Raw genomic sequence first — 19,583 nt, 5'->3', positions numbered from 1 at the left:
TTGAATAGTTGGGAAAAGGAAGAGTGGTGAAATTTGAAGCAATATTACCTTGAATAGTTGGGAATTAGAACAGTTGTGAAATTTGAGGCAATATGACCTTGAATAGTTGGGAATTTGAAGAGGTATTGGTTGAAGACTATACATGTAAACGCGATTGAGGCCATTTTTTATTTCCAAAAATTTTGACCCCAAGCATCACTGACGAGTCTAGAAGGACCAGCTTTGGTTTTATATTACCAACTAATCATACACATGAAAATCATTAATAATTCAGGGGTATTATCTCTTTTGTAAGATATTTCATGTTATTATGGAAGGGCTATACTATTTTGAGTGACTTATAAGAGGTGGTTATTGTTTGATATTGTTGTTATAGTGATATTGACTTCGCTGGGGTTTGTATTGTAATGTTGGAGTGATAAGGATATCGGTGTGTATTGAAGTAGTATAGACGTTAGTGGATTACGATTGTTCAATTTTTATGCTAGAAAAGCATTGACGTTTGTGGAGTTCCCAAAAATTTCAAATCGAATTCGTCAGTTAAATCGCTTCGATACGAGATTTTGGTCAGAATGTTACGGAAATCTAATACTAGAAAAAAGGTATGGATATGTCTAGATTATAGTAAACCATATGCTCGTGACTACGGAAAGTCTATGTTTAGAGAATTTTCAGTGCATTGCCTCATTTTATGTTTTCTGCACTGGTAGCCGCCATTTTGAGTTCGTATTCAGACCACGTGATTCCTAACCGTGTACCTGCTTCATTTCGACTCACCTCGTCCAGTAGAACGTTAGTCTAGTAAGGTTCCTGGTTCGTTCCCTAGCGGAAGTAAATGATATCAAAATAAACATGCCGAGACAGGTGCACCATTTGGTCTCATTGGTGTGTCAATATCGTGGTATTTATTGGTTTTCATTTCAATGAAAGTTGCTTCAGTAAACTGCATAACGATATGTTGTATCGCTGTTTACTCACCTTTGTTGGAAAGGACTGATTCCGTAACAACAGAAACGTGCTTTTTAAAATTGTTTTATTGCTGAGGGATATTCAAGTATGACATTGAAATATTACAGCAATGTGTAAACAAAGGGATTAGATGACAAACCAACCCTATATAAGTCCTTTTCTGTGATCACGTGCCTAGTGAACATGTTGTGTATACGGCACTGATTCAGTAGCAACAATATTAAAGTTATACTGTAAACATCCTGTATGATACTGTAAACATACTGTAAACATACTGCAAACATACTGTATGATACTGTAAACATACTGTATGATACTGTAAACATACTGTAAACATACTGTATGATACTGTAAACATACTGTAAACATACTGTATGATACTGTAAACATACTGTATGATACTGTAAACATACTGTATGATACTGTAAACATACTGTAAACATACTGTATGATACTGTAAACATACTGTAAACATACTGTATGATACTGTAAACATACTGTAAACATATTGTATGATACTGTAAACATACTTTATTTGGCACAGTCACATTTTAGCGTATTTCCGAATTTTAACAGATTAGCGGATTGATGAAGAACGATTGATATAGAACGTGCAATTAGTGCAATGATAATGACGCTGTGCGAAAGGCGGTGAAAGATGACCGCTTAAATATGTACAGTATGCAGTAAATCTGTGGTGCTGGTTCAATAGGAGCACATATGATGTGTAGGAAATCAGAGATATACAGTATATAGATAATAAGATTACGATTAAAATGCGGCCAATTTCGTTATATCGATCTCATAGATCTCGAGGATCCTGCTCAACTGGAAGTAAAAATTCAGTTCCATCAGTAAAAAATATATATGAAATCACTAAGTTGACTCGAACAGTCGGGATATATCGACGTTTTTTTTTATTGTCCTACTGAGTTCGCGATACAGAGGTTCGGCTGTAGACAAACCGCCGAGCTAAACATATTGCTAATAATGATTGATTATACTCTGTTGTAAGTTTGAATAACATTTTTTATTTCATCTTCTCATTTTTTTTAAACACGAAATAATGGCTGATCATTAAGCAATAATTCAGATCGTCGGTTAATGATACGCTACTCAGTGTGACTGAAGTCTATCACAGCACAAACACAGAATCCTTGTGTGTTTTGTTCTCAGGGTCTAACGTCTTTTTAACTTCTAAGGTCACATGCAAATGGTTTCTTATAAAAAAAACAAAAGCGAGTGTTCCTTTTTCTGCGCACTTGCATAGTTAAGTAATATGTCAAGTTATTACAGTTTCCTTCGACAAAGCTACGACATTTCATAGCGCTTAAATTTTCAGTTCAATATAACATAAAAAAGATGTTTGCAATGAACACAAGTTTAAATACACCGACAGATAAGTTTTTCATAGGCTTGATTTGTACGACCTAGATATGATCAGCAATCTAATTTTAAACAGGACTACAGAATGGAAAGTAAATAATCCACTTTTGTTCTGCCAGAAATCTGTGGATTAAATGCTTGAAAGAGATTTGCATTGTAAGATCAATATTTGGTTTATCAGCCTGTAATTCCAGGTCATACATGTGTCCACCAAATCTCATCTCTGGATTTTTCAGATTTGGGCCAAGACCGTTTTGGCAGACAAAATCTCTGGGAGCTTTGGCCGACTCCAGCTGTGGTAGGCCACAGTACGCCATCGGGACAGCTGAGGTTAACGCCAGGGGCATATCTGTACACCATAACACTCTATATACTGACCATTTCAGCAGAAATCGCCTTGAACAACTAAGACAACATAAACTCCACCTCGACAGGTATTGCTACCAGTGAAATCGATAATGGTGATATTAGCAGTGTATGTTTAAACAGTGTCCAGATCAATGTTGCTGATTTGATACCGCAGTCTCGATTCCAAGTGTGCATGTACCCGCGCGATATTAAATACGGGAATATAAGTATTTGAGCAAGCTGGAGAAAAGTCGTTTGGGTTGAACTACAGGGCAACGTTAAAATCGTTATTGAATAGAGGCGTAATCGACCATGCATGATTTTATTACTTCGTCAAACTGTTTCCGATTATTTGGATAAAAAAAAAAGCTGGGACGTGCTTTAGCAATAAACTAACGCCGCACAACAGCATACTGGTGAGGTCATCTTCTAAGCTTGTCACTCGAAGAAATTTTGCATGAAGCATAGTTGAAGTAATCCGTTTATGTTATTTTCCAGATACGTCGGATCCCTGTAAGTAAACAGGTGTTGTCTAAAAGGCAAAATTTGTTATCGTGTAAACAAAAATCACTCTAGTGTATATTCACGAGATCTATAAAGAAAAAAGAGGAATACGGTGGTTTGTAAATTGATTTTTAAGGATTACAGAACAATGGATGAACTTGTGTGATCCACGGACACATGTTTACAACGCACCCTTGAACTTATCACTTCAACTTTATTGGATCTCCCAAAATAACATTATACCAATTTAATGGTGGCCTGGTTTTTACGACTACAGTCAGGGACATTTTAGGAACATGCATACCAAACTTGCCCACAGAGGTCACCGCTCCGTACACAAAGTTTACAATCCGAGTACTTTTTTGATTGGTTAGTTCATAATCAGGAAGTTTTGCTAAACAGAGGGATGAAAGATTTATCGGAATAGTTTGTGCAGGTATCACAGTGATCGAGGACCCTTTAAATGACTCCATGTAGATCCCGGTACTAAATAACGGAATTGTCACATTAAATAACGGACTGTCTAATTCTACCTGAGCGTTTACTTACCTGTGAATAGAATAAAGATATGCATGAGAATATTGGCCCGTTATATATATCACTATAGGAGATATTACCGGCGTGTATATATTGTACCAGTCATTATTGGGCATTTTTCTTATATTACAGGTAAACTATCTGACGTCACACAGGTATATGGCCTGATCTACCTGTACATGGACTATGTATATATTAAACCTCAATAGTGAACAATGCACCCTACACGTCAATACAGCCGTCTGAATGATACAATCATCGACATATAAGCTTCTTATATCTCTTCACGCATGCGTAGAACAACATGAAATCGGATTCGAAATCAATGACGCTAGAAACTTCAGTGGGATCAGTTCCGAAAAGGCCGGCGTACACTCGACACTCCACAAAGACTGGTCCGCGACGACAGTGGTTAGGAGCACGTAGGAGAATAAGCTCTGTCAGTTTTGATATAAAACCAATTAAAGAGAACTCACTTGAGGACAATGTTATAAGTTTGGGTGGAAACAAGGAGTACAACTACAGAAGGATGAGTGCGCCTGAACTTCCTCCGATAGACTACAGGACCAAGTACTCCCCTACACAGTTAGTGCTCCAGGGATCTTTACTTCGCCGAACATCCTATAATGGTAATTCTGGCAGTCATCCTCATAGTGCAACAAGTGATGGTTCACTTAGGGGTCAAACCGCCAAGTCTCCACTCAGCGCTAACTCATCGTCGTCCGGACAGAGTTTAGGACAGCAGGGAAAGTCTGTCGGTCTTAATAGGGGAAAGACTTGGTGTGTTCCGGAACAGACCGACGTTGGAAGTCCTCGGACAGATCAAGGGAAGAGAAAACCTGTGGGAAGTACACACAATCAGATGACACCGCGGTCAACGAGATTCCGGACGTCACGTTTGTCTAGTAAAGAAAATTCCTTGTCCAGTGGCAATAACAACACGACGTCAAACCGGCGTCCCTTACAACATTGCAAAAGTGACTCTAAAATTATCTCTCCCATTGAAGAGTTCCAAAAATCAAAAACATTTATCAAACGGAATAATAGTGAACAAAAACTGAATGACAAAAACGCCAAGAATAATCAAAGGACGTTGTCAATTGACAAAACCGAAAATCTCACTCGGAATAAAACTACTGCAGGCAATGTAAGTGGAATGCGGAGATACTCCTCAACTTATGTATTAAACTTCAATAACAAAAGTAGTGAAAATGAATCACGGACAACAACAGAACAGGAGAATGATGATTCTGACTCGGATTCTAACAAGGATCAATATATCATAAACTGGATCATAGGTGTTCAGTCAGAGGAGAGGGAAATCCCTCCGGAACCGGAAATAGAGTACCACGACGTTCCACCACAGACGGATACGGCAGTCCATATTGTATATGGAGACTCCTGATTTCACTATGAAATTGTGGTATTTTTCTTACGGATTTAATTATTAAGTTTTGGAAACTTACAGAAATATTTATGTTAATGGTTGTTGATCTGGCTGTTATAGAAACAGCTGAGTTTCTTTGACGACCGCAGGTTTCGCGTGGTAAGTTGTTTATTGTTTGTTTACCCGGCAATCAGTTAAAGCTTAAAGCGTGTGTGATATATCTCTGATCGATTTGTTACTTGGTGTTAGTATTGTTATGTTTATAAGGGATTCCAAGGCCACGGCATCAATAATATCGATTTTTGTCTGACATGATGTGTTAGTCAAGGAGAGTAGAATGACAACATCATAATAAAATAAGACACCAATATTCAAAATAAGTTATTTCCATTTTTAATATTTCTTTATGTATTTGAAAAAAACCTAGTAGATAATTTCCTACAAGTAAAATCTGAACTTAAAGTATTCTACAAGGTATTCAATATTTTATCCTAAAACAACCTGGCTATCCTTGGGTTCCAGTATTACAATACAATACTGTTTTGTAATGACCGACGCCCTAAATATCGACAACACATCTATTGTCAGACATTCCCGGTCCATCAAATAGAGTCCTGTTTGTTTGAAACCAAAGAAGCTGAAAAAGAAATAAAAAAACCTATTATGGCAAATTTAAAGAAAACAACGACGATGAAATGTCAACAGGACATAGAAAATGTTTCGTGTTAAAATATCTAGATCATACGTAATGATGACGTCACTTTTAACGACATATTATTTATCCAATGTTTCATTTCAATTTGGTTCGAAACAAACAGGTTCAGTTTGTTAATGTTTTATGTGTGCGTGTTAGGTAGAAATTGAGACCTATGCCGAGAGGCCTCTCCTTATTTATTAACATCGTGAGAGGTGGGTGTTACCCCCTATCGGGTATACATAACCATCTTTCACGAAGTCTAGTGTTCACTTGGCCATGTTCTATCTGTGATAAATAAGGTATTCCTTCCATTGTTCATATATTTTTAATAATTTGCAATAGTTTGTAAGTGTACCTACAGAATTTCAACATTGCACCTTTGATTATCAGAAATCCAGGCTTTGGCCACCATTGTAACAACATGTTTGCTTAGTTACAATAGCTCTAATGAAAATGAAAACATCTTTGCTTGAATTCATTTCCTGTTCTATGAAATTCATGCTTTGCTCACGTGCTATTTATTCCTTTAATCTATTGACTTTGTGTTAATTTCCATTGGGAATGATCTTGAACTTTCGCGATAAGTAATTTCAATCGTTTCAAAGATATGAATTTACACTGGGTACACTTTGTGCCAGTTTTAACCCAAGATAGATATGGCGCCTGGATTTTCTGCCAAAAAGATAATGTTGAAGCTCTTGGTTATTTTACCTGTGGCACATACCCTTCAGAGACATTACCAGCTTTGGTTCCAACTTATCCAACCTAAGGTACCAACCCATCGATTATCCATTGTGCACCAAACATACCTCCACAATAGGAGAGTCGTTGGATCTATACCTGCTCTATAGGACGGCAGAAAACATGGTCTCGATCTCCACAAATGCAGACTGGTAATCGTAAATCGTTTTAATTAAGATACACATTGCATTATAACGATAAATAGGAACCAAGCCTCCTTCCAGAGCTCAATCAATACACAATTCTGTATATTAGACCACAAACTACGTCAGTATCTCCCGTCCCTTACAACACACGAACTATAACTCTACATTTAAAATCTTGACGATTTCAAGCATGCTTACAAGGTTGTTATTGTCAAAGCTGACATTAACACAAAATACAACGAACAATAGTAACATGGTCCTCAGATGTTCAAGTACAAACAATGTGTTCATCATCGCCAAGCTGAGTAAGAATATCGATAAAACAGTATGTTATTATCTGACATAATCAAAAAGAAAGTATTGAAAAGTTGACAGATAGAAATGCATTGCACTCACTGGAAACATGTTCATAGTAGAGTACTCTTACCACACGACGATACTGTATACATTACAGTAAAAGTAAGAAATTAACTTTACGCTATATACGTAATGTGTTAAAGCGTGGACACAGGTCAGTTTCCTTTACCTCCCAGCTATAGAGACACCCACATCGCTTAGATCAGGAATAGGTAACATTATCCAATATAGCCAAGGTAATATATCCCGGAGTTATGTCTATATCAGTCACGTACATAATAACATTGTAAACATAAACTAGGTCACTATCATTAAAAGTGAGTGTTATAATTGGAATAACTAGCTTTGGAAAGGAAGAAATAATTTCAAATCTTTATTATGACCAGTACACAAGCCACCAAAAAGGTAAACAGTCGTCGATATACCACTAAAACATGGCACACAAAAAGGTAAAGAGTCGTCGATATACCACTAAAACATGGCACACAAAAAGGTAAACAGTCGTCAATATACATATACATATACATGTACCACTAACACAGCCTAAAAAGGTATTTACCGACATCAATGATTATTTACTGAGATGCATAAAACGGTTATAAAAACATATTGCTAGAAAGATCATTATTAGGATACTTCCTCTAATTATCACTAGATAAGGGCGTTCGTCTGCGTTACGTTTCACTTATTGTACTAAATAACAGTACAATCGAACTTGGGTAACCAACGATGGTTAATTATGCATCAATATAAAACTGAGATGTTTTTAATGTTATCTGAAATGATTTATCAATAAATATTAGATTATTTACCCCATGCGGTTAAAATATTACATTTTCGCAAAGAATATCAAAACCGAAACGTTGACGTCAAGATCAATCAAAATATAATGCTAATTGATGTCTCACTCGGCTAAATAGACTTACAATGCAATTTATTGCTCAATTAACATTACAAAATATATTTGATGGTAGCTTACACAAACATAAATAAAATTCACGCTTGATTTGTCATGAAAGGCACTAAGGTATTCCCTATTGTCGATGTTTACCTCGCTACCTGTGAGATTTAAAAGTCTCTACCGGTTGTTTACTGTTTCTCCTCGGAGACAGCGTAAACGAGTAGTATCTTATTAAACACGCCAGTAAGCGGTTATCAGTCCTAGTCAACACATTATATCATTAGACATGCCTTTCTGGTATTATTGTTTTTATTTTGTTTGTGTTTTTTTCTCTCAAGAAAACAGACTTTGATAAGAACAAAAAATTAAATAAAAATATGGAGTTCAATAATTCATTAACTACAGGAATAAGAGGTAGAATTTACAGGTATAGTCAAAAATAGAAATAGGTAATCGATAAATATAAATATTGTATGATAAGTGAGATTGCGACAGAGTCTATGTGTGACCGCTGATCACGCCCCTGTTGAGTGGACCCCCACTGTGCGGTACGTGAACAGAGGGTGGTGCAAACAGGAGTGACGGAATGGAAGCTCGGAATTTCTTATATCTGATAATCTCATTTGTTCTTCAGTTTTGAAATTCAGTTGTAATATAAGGATTCTCCGCGTGATAAATGAATAATATTCATGATGAGTATCACGGTTATTAAACGGAAATTAATGCCTTCTCCTTATTATTTTTATAAGACTTTTAGAAGATTTATGAAGAAACATGTATTCTATTTTCTTTACGTTCGATATATTTATTTAAGGTTATATTCGTTTGACTACAATGTTTATTTACATACCTATTTGACAATACAAGATAATGAGATATTATTTATGTTAAGTTCGTATGCGACATTTTTCCCGTGACCCTAATCCTGGGATTATCGAAACCAAAAGATCACATGGTACGGATTATATAAAATTTCCAATTATCACGTGACCCATTGACTAAAACATAAGGTTAACCATATACTTCAAACAACTCATAGCCCCTTCCAGTTAATTTGTTTTGTACTAAAATTTTGTATTCGGTTTCATCTGAAAACATAAGCATATAGCATATAGCTGGAAGATAATCCATTTGAATACTTTCAGAACAAAATCACACTAAACAGTTAATTTTGGAGTTAAAAGCAAAACATTGAAATTAATCTTTGTATATTCATATGAAAAGAAATATTAAAAATAAGTTACTATAAATATTTGAAGGCCATTTATAAGCCTAGTATGGCAGTCATACTTTTATAACATCTAATACTAGGGGTATTATCTCTAAATATTGTTTGACTTTATGGCAATAAAGGTTTACTTTGGCTGTAACAAGGTACTTGGCATGTGTGTTTGATAATGTACACGTATCAAAAGTAATTCAGGTCTGGAATTTATAGCCCGGAAAGCACCTTTCAAAATCAGCGAGGGGGGTGTGACGTCATAAATACCATCGCGTTGAGAGGTGAGCGGTTAATTATCGTTATTATCAAGATGCAATATGGAACAATGAACTTTAAGATTACCTGTCTGCATGTTATTGTCTCTCTTCATATTTCATTTGACTTTATGAACACATATTTGATCCATGAACTTTCCACACAGTTTATTTTTGACCTATGACCCTTTTGATTGGCGCGTGTCCAGTTATGATGTTCACGCAGATTGATTAATTGTCGTGATCGTATCACACATGGAACAATACTACGTGATTCACCCAAGTCAAGAATATGATACTAAACAAAAAGCATTGATACAATAAAAAAGACTATATCATTGTTAAAATGCCTAATCAGTATTTGGAAATCCACTGCCAGATATCAAATGATGACCTTGAGCAGGTATAGACCTTAGGATGGGTACAGTTGTGCTGATTATGGTTAAAAAGCATACATATTTTTTATTCAACGATTTGCCATATAAGGCATGATTGTATTACCATTGTATAGTGATGCATTGTTACATTGTCTTTCATTATTGTTCTATTGTTGTATATTCCCTAGCTGGTTTGTTTCCGTCATTTTTATCGACTACATTGTCCTATGTTAATTGGTGTATTGCGATTGACAGACAGTAAACACAATATAAGGATTTAAGAACTGCAAGGAATGTCAAACTGTTTCTAAATAATGTCCATCAGTCATACCATTTTTGGATTAACAATAATGGTGTAAAATAATATTTTATTAACAAAATAAAGAGAAAAAAATGAAACTACAGAGAAATTTAATGCTAATCATAATGGACTCTGGATAAATTCATTAAACAATTCATCTTAATTCGGACAAACAGAGAAAACGAGATTTTTTTCTAGCAAACCAAGTATCAATTATTGAAGAATTTTAATGATGCATTTTATTTTGTAATGGAAACATTAACAAACATGTCTGTTGATGCTAAAGCCATTTTAACCTTATACATGCTCGTTTGCATAGTTTTTACTATAGTTTATTCATTTTATTTTTATATTTCTATCAATAGTAAATGGGCATGAGTAAGTCTAAATGTAAGGGCTTTTATTTAAAAACATACATAAATATCAACTTTATTTATTTTACAACAATTGCAAAAATTGTTTCCGACTTTGTGACGTAGTAGCAACAATATACTAAGATAGGAGTATGAAATATATTTATCAATCATTTGAGAAATAATTAATTAACAAGAATGACCAGATCAAGACAACTAGAGCTAGATTTGTAACATGTGATGTCATTGTTCTCGTAACGTGCAAAACGCAATATTTCATACTAATATCGTTGTGTACACCACTGTTGTCAAGGAGACGTCACATACATTGCAACACGCAGTTCCATTGTTTTTAGTACCGTGGAGTCCCTAGACTAGGTTTTAAAAGATCAGTGTTCAATACAAGAAATCTTTTTTTATTTAAGACTAAACACGAAAAGAATTCTGTAAAAATAACCGAAATCTCGATTTTTATGGTGTAATTGGTTATGACAATGGCACAAAATACAACTTGTCTAATGTTTACTTAGAGACTGTTATTCCTATATACAAAGTTCCCGGGGCAAGCATTGAAACCCAGACACTAGGCCATTTAGGAAACAAATCCGAAGGTGATATACCGGGACGTTCCGTGATACGCAGTGCTCACTGGCAAACGTCCTAGTTCTGTGTCATAATGTGTATTTAACGATACCAGTTAGACTTTCAAGTTTATTCTTCAGAGATAACTCCACTTTCAAATTCGTCTGTCGCCTTAGCCCGCCATTGTTTGCTGCTCTGCCCATTTTAGCTTTAAAAGCCGTTACACAATATGTGTTGAATTTGCAATTATTTTCGAGGGTCGACCGGTTTATATACTAACTATTTGACAAGATACCGATTGTGTCTAGTTTAAAATTTATATTTATTGATCAAGACCATAGGTTTACAGGCCTTAATGAAAAACGCTTCTGAAAACAGAAGTAATTATTCACAGGGAAATGTCTGCTACACTTCGACGTACTAAAGCCATGGTGGGATATACACAAACAAAAGACTTCTAACTTATCCATTTAGTTGAGCCCGCCTATAGTCGAGGTAATATATATATACTGTCATTACGGAATCATACAGACCATCGTAATGCGGATTTTAGATCATATTCTAATGGAATTAGTAGGAACAAAGAACAGTATTAAATGTTTTGTAGGAGAGCCAATCCTGCCCCGATGACGTACATATATATTATGTATCGGGAATCCGAGAGTCGACCATGCAATAGCATCAGGCTTTATCCAAGCAATGTCCATTGTATTAAAATGTTCACATAGTCTACATATTGAGTTAATTTATTTTAAGACGATTTGAAAATGATTAGATAAGTCAGTTAGAAAAACTATAATGAAGAATTTATTTATTAATGAAACCCTGTATCTTTTTGAAAAAAAATCTAAGCTTGTGTTTTGTTAATATTTCATTAGAAAAAGATATTAACACCTTTCAAATTGCTAACAAATTATGTATTGACAATTATTTCTTTGAATGAAACTGAAATATGATAATTAGTCATATTAACGGCGATAGAATATTTATATGATTATACCCTATACTTATTGTGTGAAACAAATTTGAGCCTTTTTGAGACGTTAGAATTCGGAACGATTAAATTCCGGAATCTAGGACTCCGTCTCTGTTCCCATGTGCCAATATTAGTGGGCTTACTTTTGTATATAGTGCATTACGTGTGGTTTTAAACTTTCATTTTGTTCAGTAAGCACATTCACTTTTGTTGCAAGGAAATGTGATTCCAGCGATAATTTCTAAAATATTTCCTTCTTTCGCAATATTAATGTTTTCATTATTTAAGAATTGTTTGCTGTCATGATCTTCTGTAACTTAATCAAATAGTGATTATAATGTTAATCATTGCTGTTATCGAGTCTTTTCTTAATGCCTTGTAACAGAAATGAAACGTTCATTGATTCCTACTGAGGTTTTCCGAACGTAATGATATGGTGCTAACAGTTATGAATTTCGTTCATAAATAACATTCGTTTAAAACAAATGTTTGTAAGAATTATTTCATTGTGTAAATGTATACTTGTCCATCCTTTCGAAAACTTCAGCCGTCCTATTTATTGTGTTATTATATAGAAAACAGAGTGTGTTCCGAAAGTACATGTAAATGTTGTTGGGTACGTACAATGTATGTACTTGTGCAGCTTCATTCGTACTTTTCATATTTGATAGAAAAATAGAGTGTGTTCTGAACGTGCTATGGTACATGTGTAGCCATGGCTTACATTGTGATTTTGATCCCTGTGATATGATAACGCTATGTCATATGAAAACTTATTTTAAATGTATACTTATGTGTTAAATTATGACATTTTTCTTATTTCCTGTTTTAAACTGATCCTAGTCCTTAAATATGTACGTGGCCTTATCTGAATTATTTATTTCCCAACAAAATTGACGAGTTCGGATAAAGCATCTCTAAAGGTTCGGTTCTTCATACGGGTACCGTAGAAAGTGTTACCCGGATGTACTTTGTTATTATTTAATCAATTGTATATCAATATGAAATATTCGATCTACGCAATTTGATTTATGAAAAAGCACATTTTGAACCGTTATCTGGTAAATCTTGAGACTTCTTCAAGAAACCGTTAGATTATATCACAAATCAATAAGATGAATTTGCTTCCAGACTTGGAATATATTTTTAAGATAAATGTTAATTTATTTTATTTAAGATTCATTCATATTTTTCATAAGTTTCTAGGTTTTTTTTAATTCTTTTTAATTTTTCGTAACAATAAACCGGATATTTACTTTCGAATCATCACGTAATATATAACCATACATAGCCCGTGTGTTAAATTATTCAACGAAATCTTTAAAAGGAGAAAGAAACAATTATACATACTATTTTTCAGAAGGTGTGTTTCAGTTTATCTGGCGCCCCTTAAGGTGCAAATAATGTCACATATAATTTAAAAGCAATTAACTTTATAAAAATATCTTTATAAAAAAGTGTGCTGTCGTATTTATCCGATAAATGTAGAGAGTGTTCGAAATACTTAGATATCGGAACTGTTTGAAAAGCATGAAGTAGACTATCTATCTACAGCCCTTTATAATTATGTGATGGTCAATTACCAAACCGTCTTTGATATATTCCTAATTTATGAATATGAACTGAAATAAAATGATAATTAAATCAAACAAGAGTCTTATTGTTTCAATTACGTATCCAGAAGAGGTTTCTCATTTTATCAATGATATATGGTTGTTTCGTTAGGGCCAAATTTCCAATATCGCTCCTTCGACCTAAACGTGAAGGAGCGAAAACACGATGGCGAAGGAGCGAAGTTCCATCGCTCCTTCGCAATCGTATTTTGGCTCCTTCGCTTCTTTGCTCCTTCGTCATCATGTTTTCGCTCCTTCGAGTTTAGGCCGAAGGAGCGAAGGAGCTATGTTGGAAATTTGGCCCTAACGGAACACCATAATGACACATTCCACTCAAAGAGTTCACTATGAGACATGATCTGTGATTACCTGTGTAGTGACATGGTTCTCTGATCGCTTACGTTCTATTCTGGTAAATTCCATGCTTATACCATACCCATATTATACGTTTATTAATAGGGATGTGGACCTGCCTCGTTTATATGGGATACCACAGCTTCACAAGAATTCATACAAACACTATTTCATTGTTGGTTCAGCTATGTCCTCAGCCAAGCTCTTATCAAATCATTTAATGTCATACCTAGGTACTGGTAAAATAAGAGTTTCTAAAACGCATGCATACTCCAAAAGGTGAAATTCATGGAATGAAGAATTTGAAGAATAAAAAGATCAAAACTGCCCATCCGTTTCCGAAAAACCTCTCTGCTATTGAAAAATTATATTTTTCCTACTCTTCCATAAAACATTCCAAACTTGAAAACAACATTTTCGTTCTCTAGTTATGAGGGGTTATCGTATAAACGAAAAAAAAAAATTTAATGTATATATTGGTGAGTTGATTAGATCTGCCAAATTATTCCAGCACTTGCTTGTACCGCTGGGGTGTCAATGACAAGACAACAGTCAACAAAAAACTTCGACGAAAAATTAGTCGATGCAATGTTTTTTGTTTGTTTGGTTTTTGTTTTTTAAATTTTTGTAATCATGGTAGATTGCTGTTAAATTTGAGACAGTGCATACATCGAAGGTTTAGATAATTACATATTTTGAAGATGATCTGAACATCGTGCATCAACACACTAGAAGTGGTGACGAAACCGATAAATCAGCTGATCCGGAGCAAAGGTAACAGTCCCAAGCAAGGAAAACGCGCAATTTTGCGATGATTATGCCTAGTAAACATTCAGCTATGGGAGACTGAGTTGGATACACACGTGACGTGTTTGACTGACTGACAGCAAGACAATACAATAACCTATATCAAACCTGTCACAAGATTTCCAGCAATAATAGAAATAACAAGTTTGATATCCTAAATCAAGCGCGATGATATAAAACATAAATTTGTTAATATAAACACAAGTTTGATCATATAAAACACAAGCGTGATCATATAAAACACAAGTTTGATCATATGAAACACAAGTTTGATCATATAAAACAAGTTTGATCTTATAAAACAAGTTTGATCTTATAAAACACAGATCTTATAATATAAAACATAGATCTGATCATAGGAAACACAAGTTTGATCATATAAAACACAAGTTTGATCATATAAAACACAAGTTTGATCATATAAAACAAGTTTGATCATATAAAACAAGTTTGATCTTATAAAACATAGATCTGATCATATAAAACAGCTCTGATCATATAAAACACAAGTTTGATCATATAAAACACAAAATACAGATCTGATATTTAAAAAACACAGATCTGATGATATAAATCACAGATATGATCATAAAAAACACAGATCTGATGATATAAATCACAGATCTGATGATATAGATCACAGATCTGATGATACAGATCACAGATCTGATCATATAAAACAAAAGAGTGACAACATAAAACACAAGTTTGGTCTTATAAATGACATTGTAAGCTGCAAAGTATAAATTGCACTCAATAGAAAAGGCGAGTCTTTTTATGTACCAAACACCGAAAACGCGTAGTCTATTAATAAGAAAACACTTGTTATCCTCTTTAACATGAAGTCATGGACAATGCAGATTCCTGTAAGTCAGCTGTTTACCCACTTGTATCCTAAAGAGACAGCTAGCATCTAAGCTTTGCCTTCGGAGTTATATAGTGCTTCAATACGAAGAAGGAATAACATTTTTTTTTGTACGAGTTGAGCCTCGAATCAGCGACATTGCGTTCTCCGAGTTGACATCCTACCTCTAGACTAAATAGAAATTCCCACTAGGCAGAGCAAGTAATGTGACCTGTGAACTCACTTTTGCAGGAAACGTGAACAAATATATATCCATGCTTTGTACGCCGCGGTTACACATATCACTATTTCAATACAACACCACATGATTTTTAAAGTTTTATGATTGTCTAGTTTGGACATCTTTTTATGAGTTAACCTGCTCTCACTAATATGCCTGTTTACGTCATTGTTTCTACCACTGTTCTCATTTTTGAGCACGTGGTATTAGTTCGAGGTGATATAGATTTACATGTTCTATGGCGTCGAGTACACAGGAGTCGCTAACTACGTGCCCTTATTATCATTATTACACAACAGTGTCCTTAATAGAAATCCTGACATTTGAATATGTTGTACAGACCTACAAAAACAACAAAGAATACCGACATAGTAACGAAATCACAATGCTAACTCAAAATATATTAAACATGACAAAATAGGAACAAAAATACAGATTTACATGGAGAACATGAAAGGAGTACAAGGAGAGGAAAACGAAGCGTTCTGGAAGGTTAAGCGTCCTCTCCTTCATTGACAACACCTGACTAGCTACAAATTGTACCCAGGCTATTTTAGCTCGTTTTTTTTTTTTTTTATCTCTGTTATCTTCCCTCCGATCCAAGTCTCAAGGTAAGTTTTATCTATATGACCATGGACTACTTGGGATAAGTAAGAGTTATGATATTGCAGTCCTGTTTTGCATATGCTTGAAAAGCCAGTTGAATCGCCGACCCATCTTTTTCGAGACCTGCTCACATTTGTATGGGATTGCGTTCTTAACGCCTCTGCTCTTTGAGATTTAGTGGGCGGGTCAGTCGGAGTAGGAACCCATATTGGTAGATCCAGTATCCTCCTCGAATTACCACTTTGCTATCCTTGACGATCCCTTTTGAGGTCCTGGATGGTTAGGATAATAATTGAGTAAAATAATTTGCTTTGTATATTAGCCGATTGTTACGGTCCTGTACGTTTAGGAAATCCAGGATTTCCTCATAAGAGATGCCATTATGCTGATTTGGCATTGTGTAAATTGTGAATTGTTTTTATAATTGAAATGATCTAATATCCATAATTAAAGAAATTTATGAATTAAACATCTAATGCCCCCCTTTTTCATTCCACAATATGTTAAGGTATATTTTTAACATTTCTTATTGGTATCCACACGTTTAGCCCAAGCATTCCCGAAGGACGAATCAAATGTATGCTGCAATTTTTATTCTATACTAAACTCATATCTATAGACGATATTAATTTAAGATAAGATAAGTTTTATTCTGATTCAGGACTACAAGTCATCTATACCAGATTCACAATAGATACATAATAAATCAATATATTAGATACTTTATCCGGTTACATTTACAAATATGTATATTGTTCTCTATGTTCTGCTTTATAATTGAAATAAAGTTCTTGATTTTTCCATTGGATGTCCAACTAATTTTATGAAGAATTAATATTTATTTCTGACACTACGTATTCTGGCAGTTCATTCCTAATTGTTACTGTTCTGATCGAGAAATAGTTTTTACTTAGCGTGTGGTAGTTGCTCGTTTAGGGAATATCCTCTTTGTGTGACCTCTGCAGCTGTAGCGATAGGATGCATCTTTCCAGAGTGATATGGCAGTAAAACATTCCTTATCATAAATCTGACTTGTTATTTTGTATAGTTCAATCATATCTCCTTTGATTCTCCTAAAGGCCAGTGTTGGTAGCTTTAGTTTCTCCAGCCTCTCTTGATTCTCCTAAAGGCCAGTGTTGGTAGCTTTAGTTTCTCCAGCCTCTCTTGATTCTCCTAAAGGCCAGTGTTGGTAGCTTTAGTTTCTCCAGCCTCTCTTGATTCTCCTAAAGGCCAGTGTTGGTAGCTTTAGTTTCTCCAGCCTCTCTTGATTCTCCTAAAGGCCAGTGTTGGTAGCTTTAGTTTCTCCAGCCTCTCTTGATTCTCCTAAAGGCCAGTGTTGGTAGCTTTAGTTTCTCCAGCCTCTCTTGATTCTCCTAAAGGCCAGTGTTGGTAGCTTTAGTTTCTCCAGCCTCTCTTTATCCTCCTAAAGGCCAGTGTTGGTAGCTTTAGTTTCTCCAGCCTCTCTTGATTCTCCTAAAGGCCAGTGTTGGTAGCTTTAGTTTCTCCAGCCTCTCTTGATTCTCCTAAAGGCCAGTGTTGGTAGCTTTAGTTTCTCCAGCCTCTCTTGATTCTCCTAAAGGCCAGTGTTGGTAGCTTTAGTTTCTCCAGCCTCTCTTGATTCTCCTAAAGGCCAGTGTTGGTAGCTTTAGTTTCTCCACCCTCTCACTGTAGGTTAGGTTCTTCATTCCTGGTAGACACTTTAATTTGTCGCTCTCCATACTCGAGCTGCGACCTTAATACACACCTAAAAATTGGAATTAAGGGCTTTATATCCATGGACTTAAATGTTCTCCCAAGAAGTGCAAATATGGAGTTGTTTTTGTTTTGTTTTTGTTTTAAAAAACTTTTTCCGATATATGTTCATCAAATGCGAGATCTGAATCTATAATTACACCGATGTCATTTTCTTGGTTGGACCTCTGAACACTGTTTCCGTTGAGATGATAAACTGGTTCAGTTTCATTGTGACATATGTTTCTTCTCCTGTCTGTCCTCATATGTTTGCACTTTTCTGGGTGCATTTTGAGTAGCCAGGTGTCGCCCCACTTACACATAGTATCAAGATCTCTCTTACTTATTTACTTTTCTTTACAATCGATATCATTTTGAATATTTTTGCTTATACAAAAAACATTTTTTTTCATTCAGTGAAACTGTGAGGTAATGTTTTGACCTGGTTCAGTCTGCTAGGATTCGTGCCTACGCCATCACGCGCTAGTTTCAATCAAGCAGTCTGGTCTCTTGTCTTATTGTTAAGTTTCCTTACTTACAGGGAACTACAATGAGTACCTGTGCTGATTTCAGTCTTAATCTTATCATAACCCTTCATCATCATTACGGTTCGGTTTGCAATATTTCAGAAAGATATTTGAACGTACAAAGCTCTACAATCCTTTCACCATCACCAGGGTCGGGTTTGTACCCTACATTACCAATGACATCAAGCTGTTTTTATTGTAACCATACATTACTAATGACATCCAGCTGTTTTTATCGTAACCATACATTACTAACGACATCCAGCTGTTTTTATCGAATCATACATTACTAATGACATCCAGCGGTTTTTATCGTACCATAACATTACTAATGACATCCAGCGGTTTTTATCGTAACCTAACATTACTAATGACATCCAGCTGTTTTTATCGTACCTAACATTACTAATGACATCCAGCTGTTTTTATTGAACCATACATAACTAATGACATCCAGCTGTTTTTATCGTACCCTACATTACTAATGACATCCAGCTGTTTTTATCGTACCTTACATTACTAATGACATCCAGCTGTTTTTATCGTACCTTACATTACTAATGACATCCAGCTGTTTTTATCGTACCTTACATTACTAATGACATCCAGCTGTTTTTATTGAACCCTACATTACTAATGACATCCAGCTGTTTTTATTGTAACCCTTACATTACTAATGACATCCAGCTGTTTTTATCGAACCCTACCTTACTAATGACATCCAGCTGTTTTTATTGAACCCTACATTACTAATGACATCCAGCGGTTTTTATCGTACCCTACATAACTAATGACATCCAGCTGTTTTTATCGTACCCTACA

General features: G+C 35.1%; 1 protein-coding gene across 1 annotated transcript; it reads left to right on the top strand.

Moving 5' to 3' along the window:
• The first annotated feature begins 2,624 nt into the window (after window positions 1-2,624).
• On the top strand, window positions 2,625-13,224 carry LOC117316422. Its single transcript, XM_033870985.1, has 2 exons — window positions 2,625-2,789; window positions 3,877-13,224. The coding sequence occupies exon 2, from the start codon at window positions 4,049-4,051 to the stop codon at window positions 5,147-5,149; it is 1,101 nt and encodes a 366-aa protein (XP_033726876.1). The 5' UTR covers window positions 2,625-2,789; window positions 3,877-4,048; the 3' UTR covers window positions 5,150-13,224.
• Window positions 13,225-19,583: the final 6,359 nt, after the last annotated feature.

The sequence above is a fragment of the Pecten maximus genome, chromosome 18, assembly GCF_902652985.1.
Source record: "Pecten maximus chromosome 18, xPecMax1.1, whole genome shotgun sequence".
Lineage (NCBI taxonomy): Eukaryota > Metazoa > Mollusca > Bivalvia > Pectinida > Pectinidae > Pecten > Pecten maximus.
Note: the sequence above shows the minus strand (reverse complement) of the source record. Positions and strands in the feature narration are given on the sequence as shown.

Coding starts and splice junctions, on each gene's coding strand:
- LOC117316422 (XM_033870985.1), top strand. CDS start 4,049: ATGAAATCGGATTCGAAATCAATGACGCTAGAAACTTCAGTGGGATCA.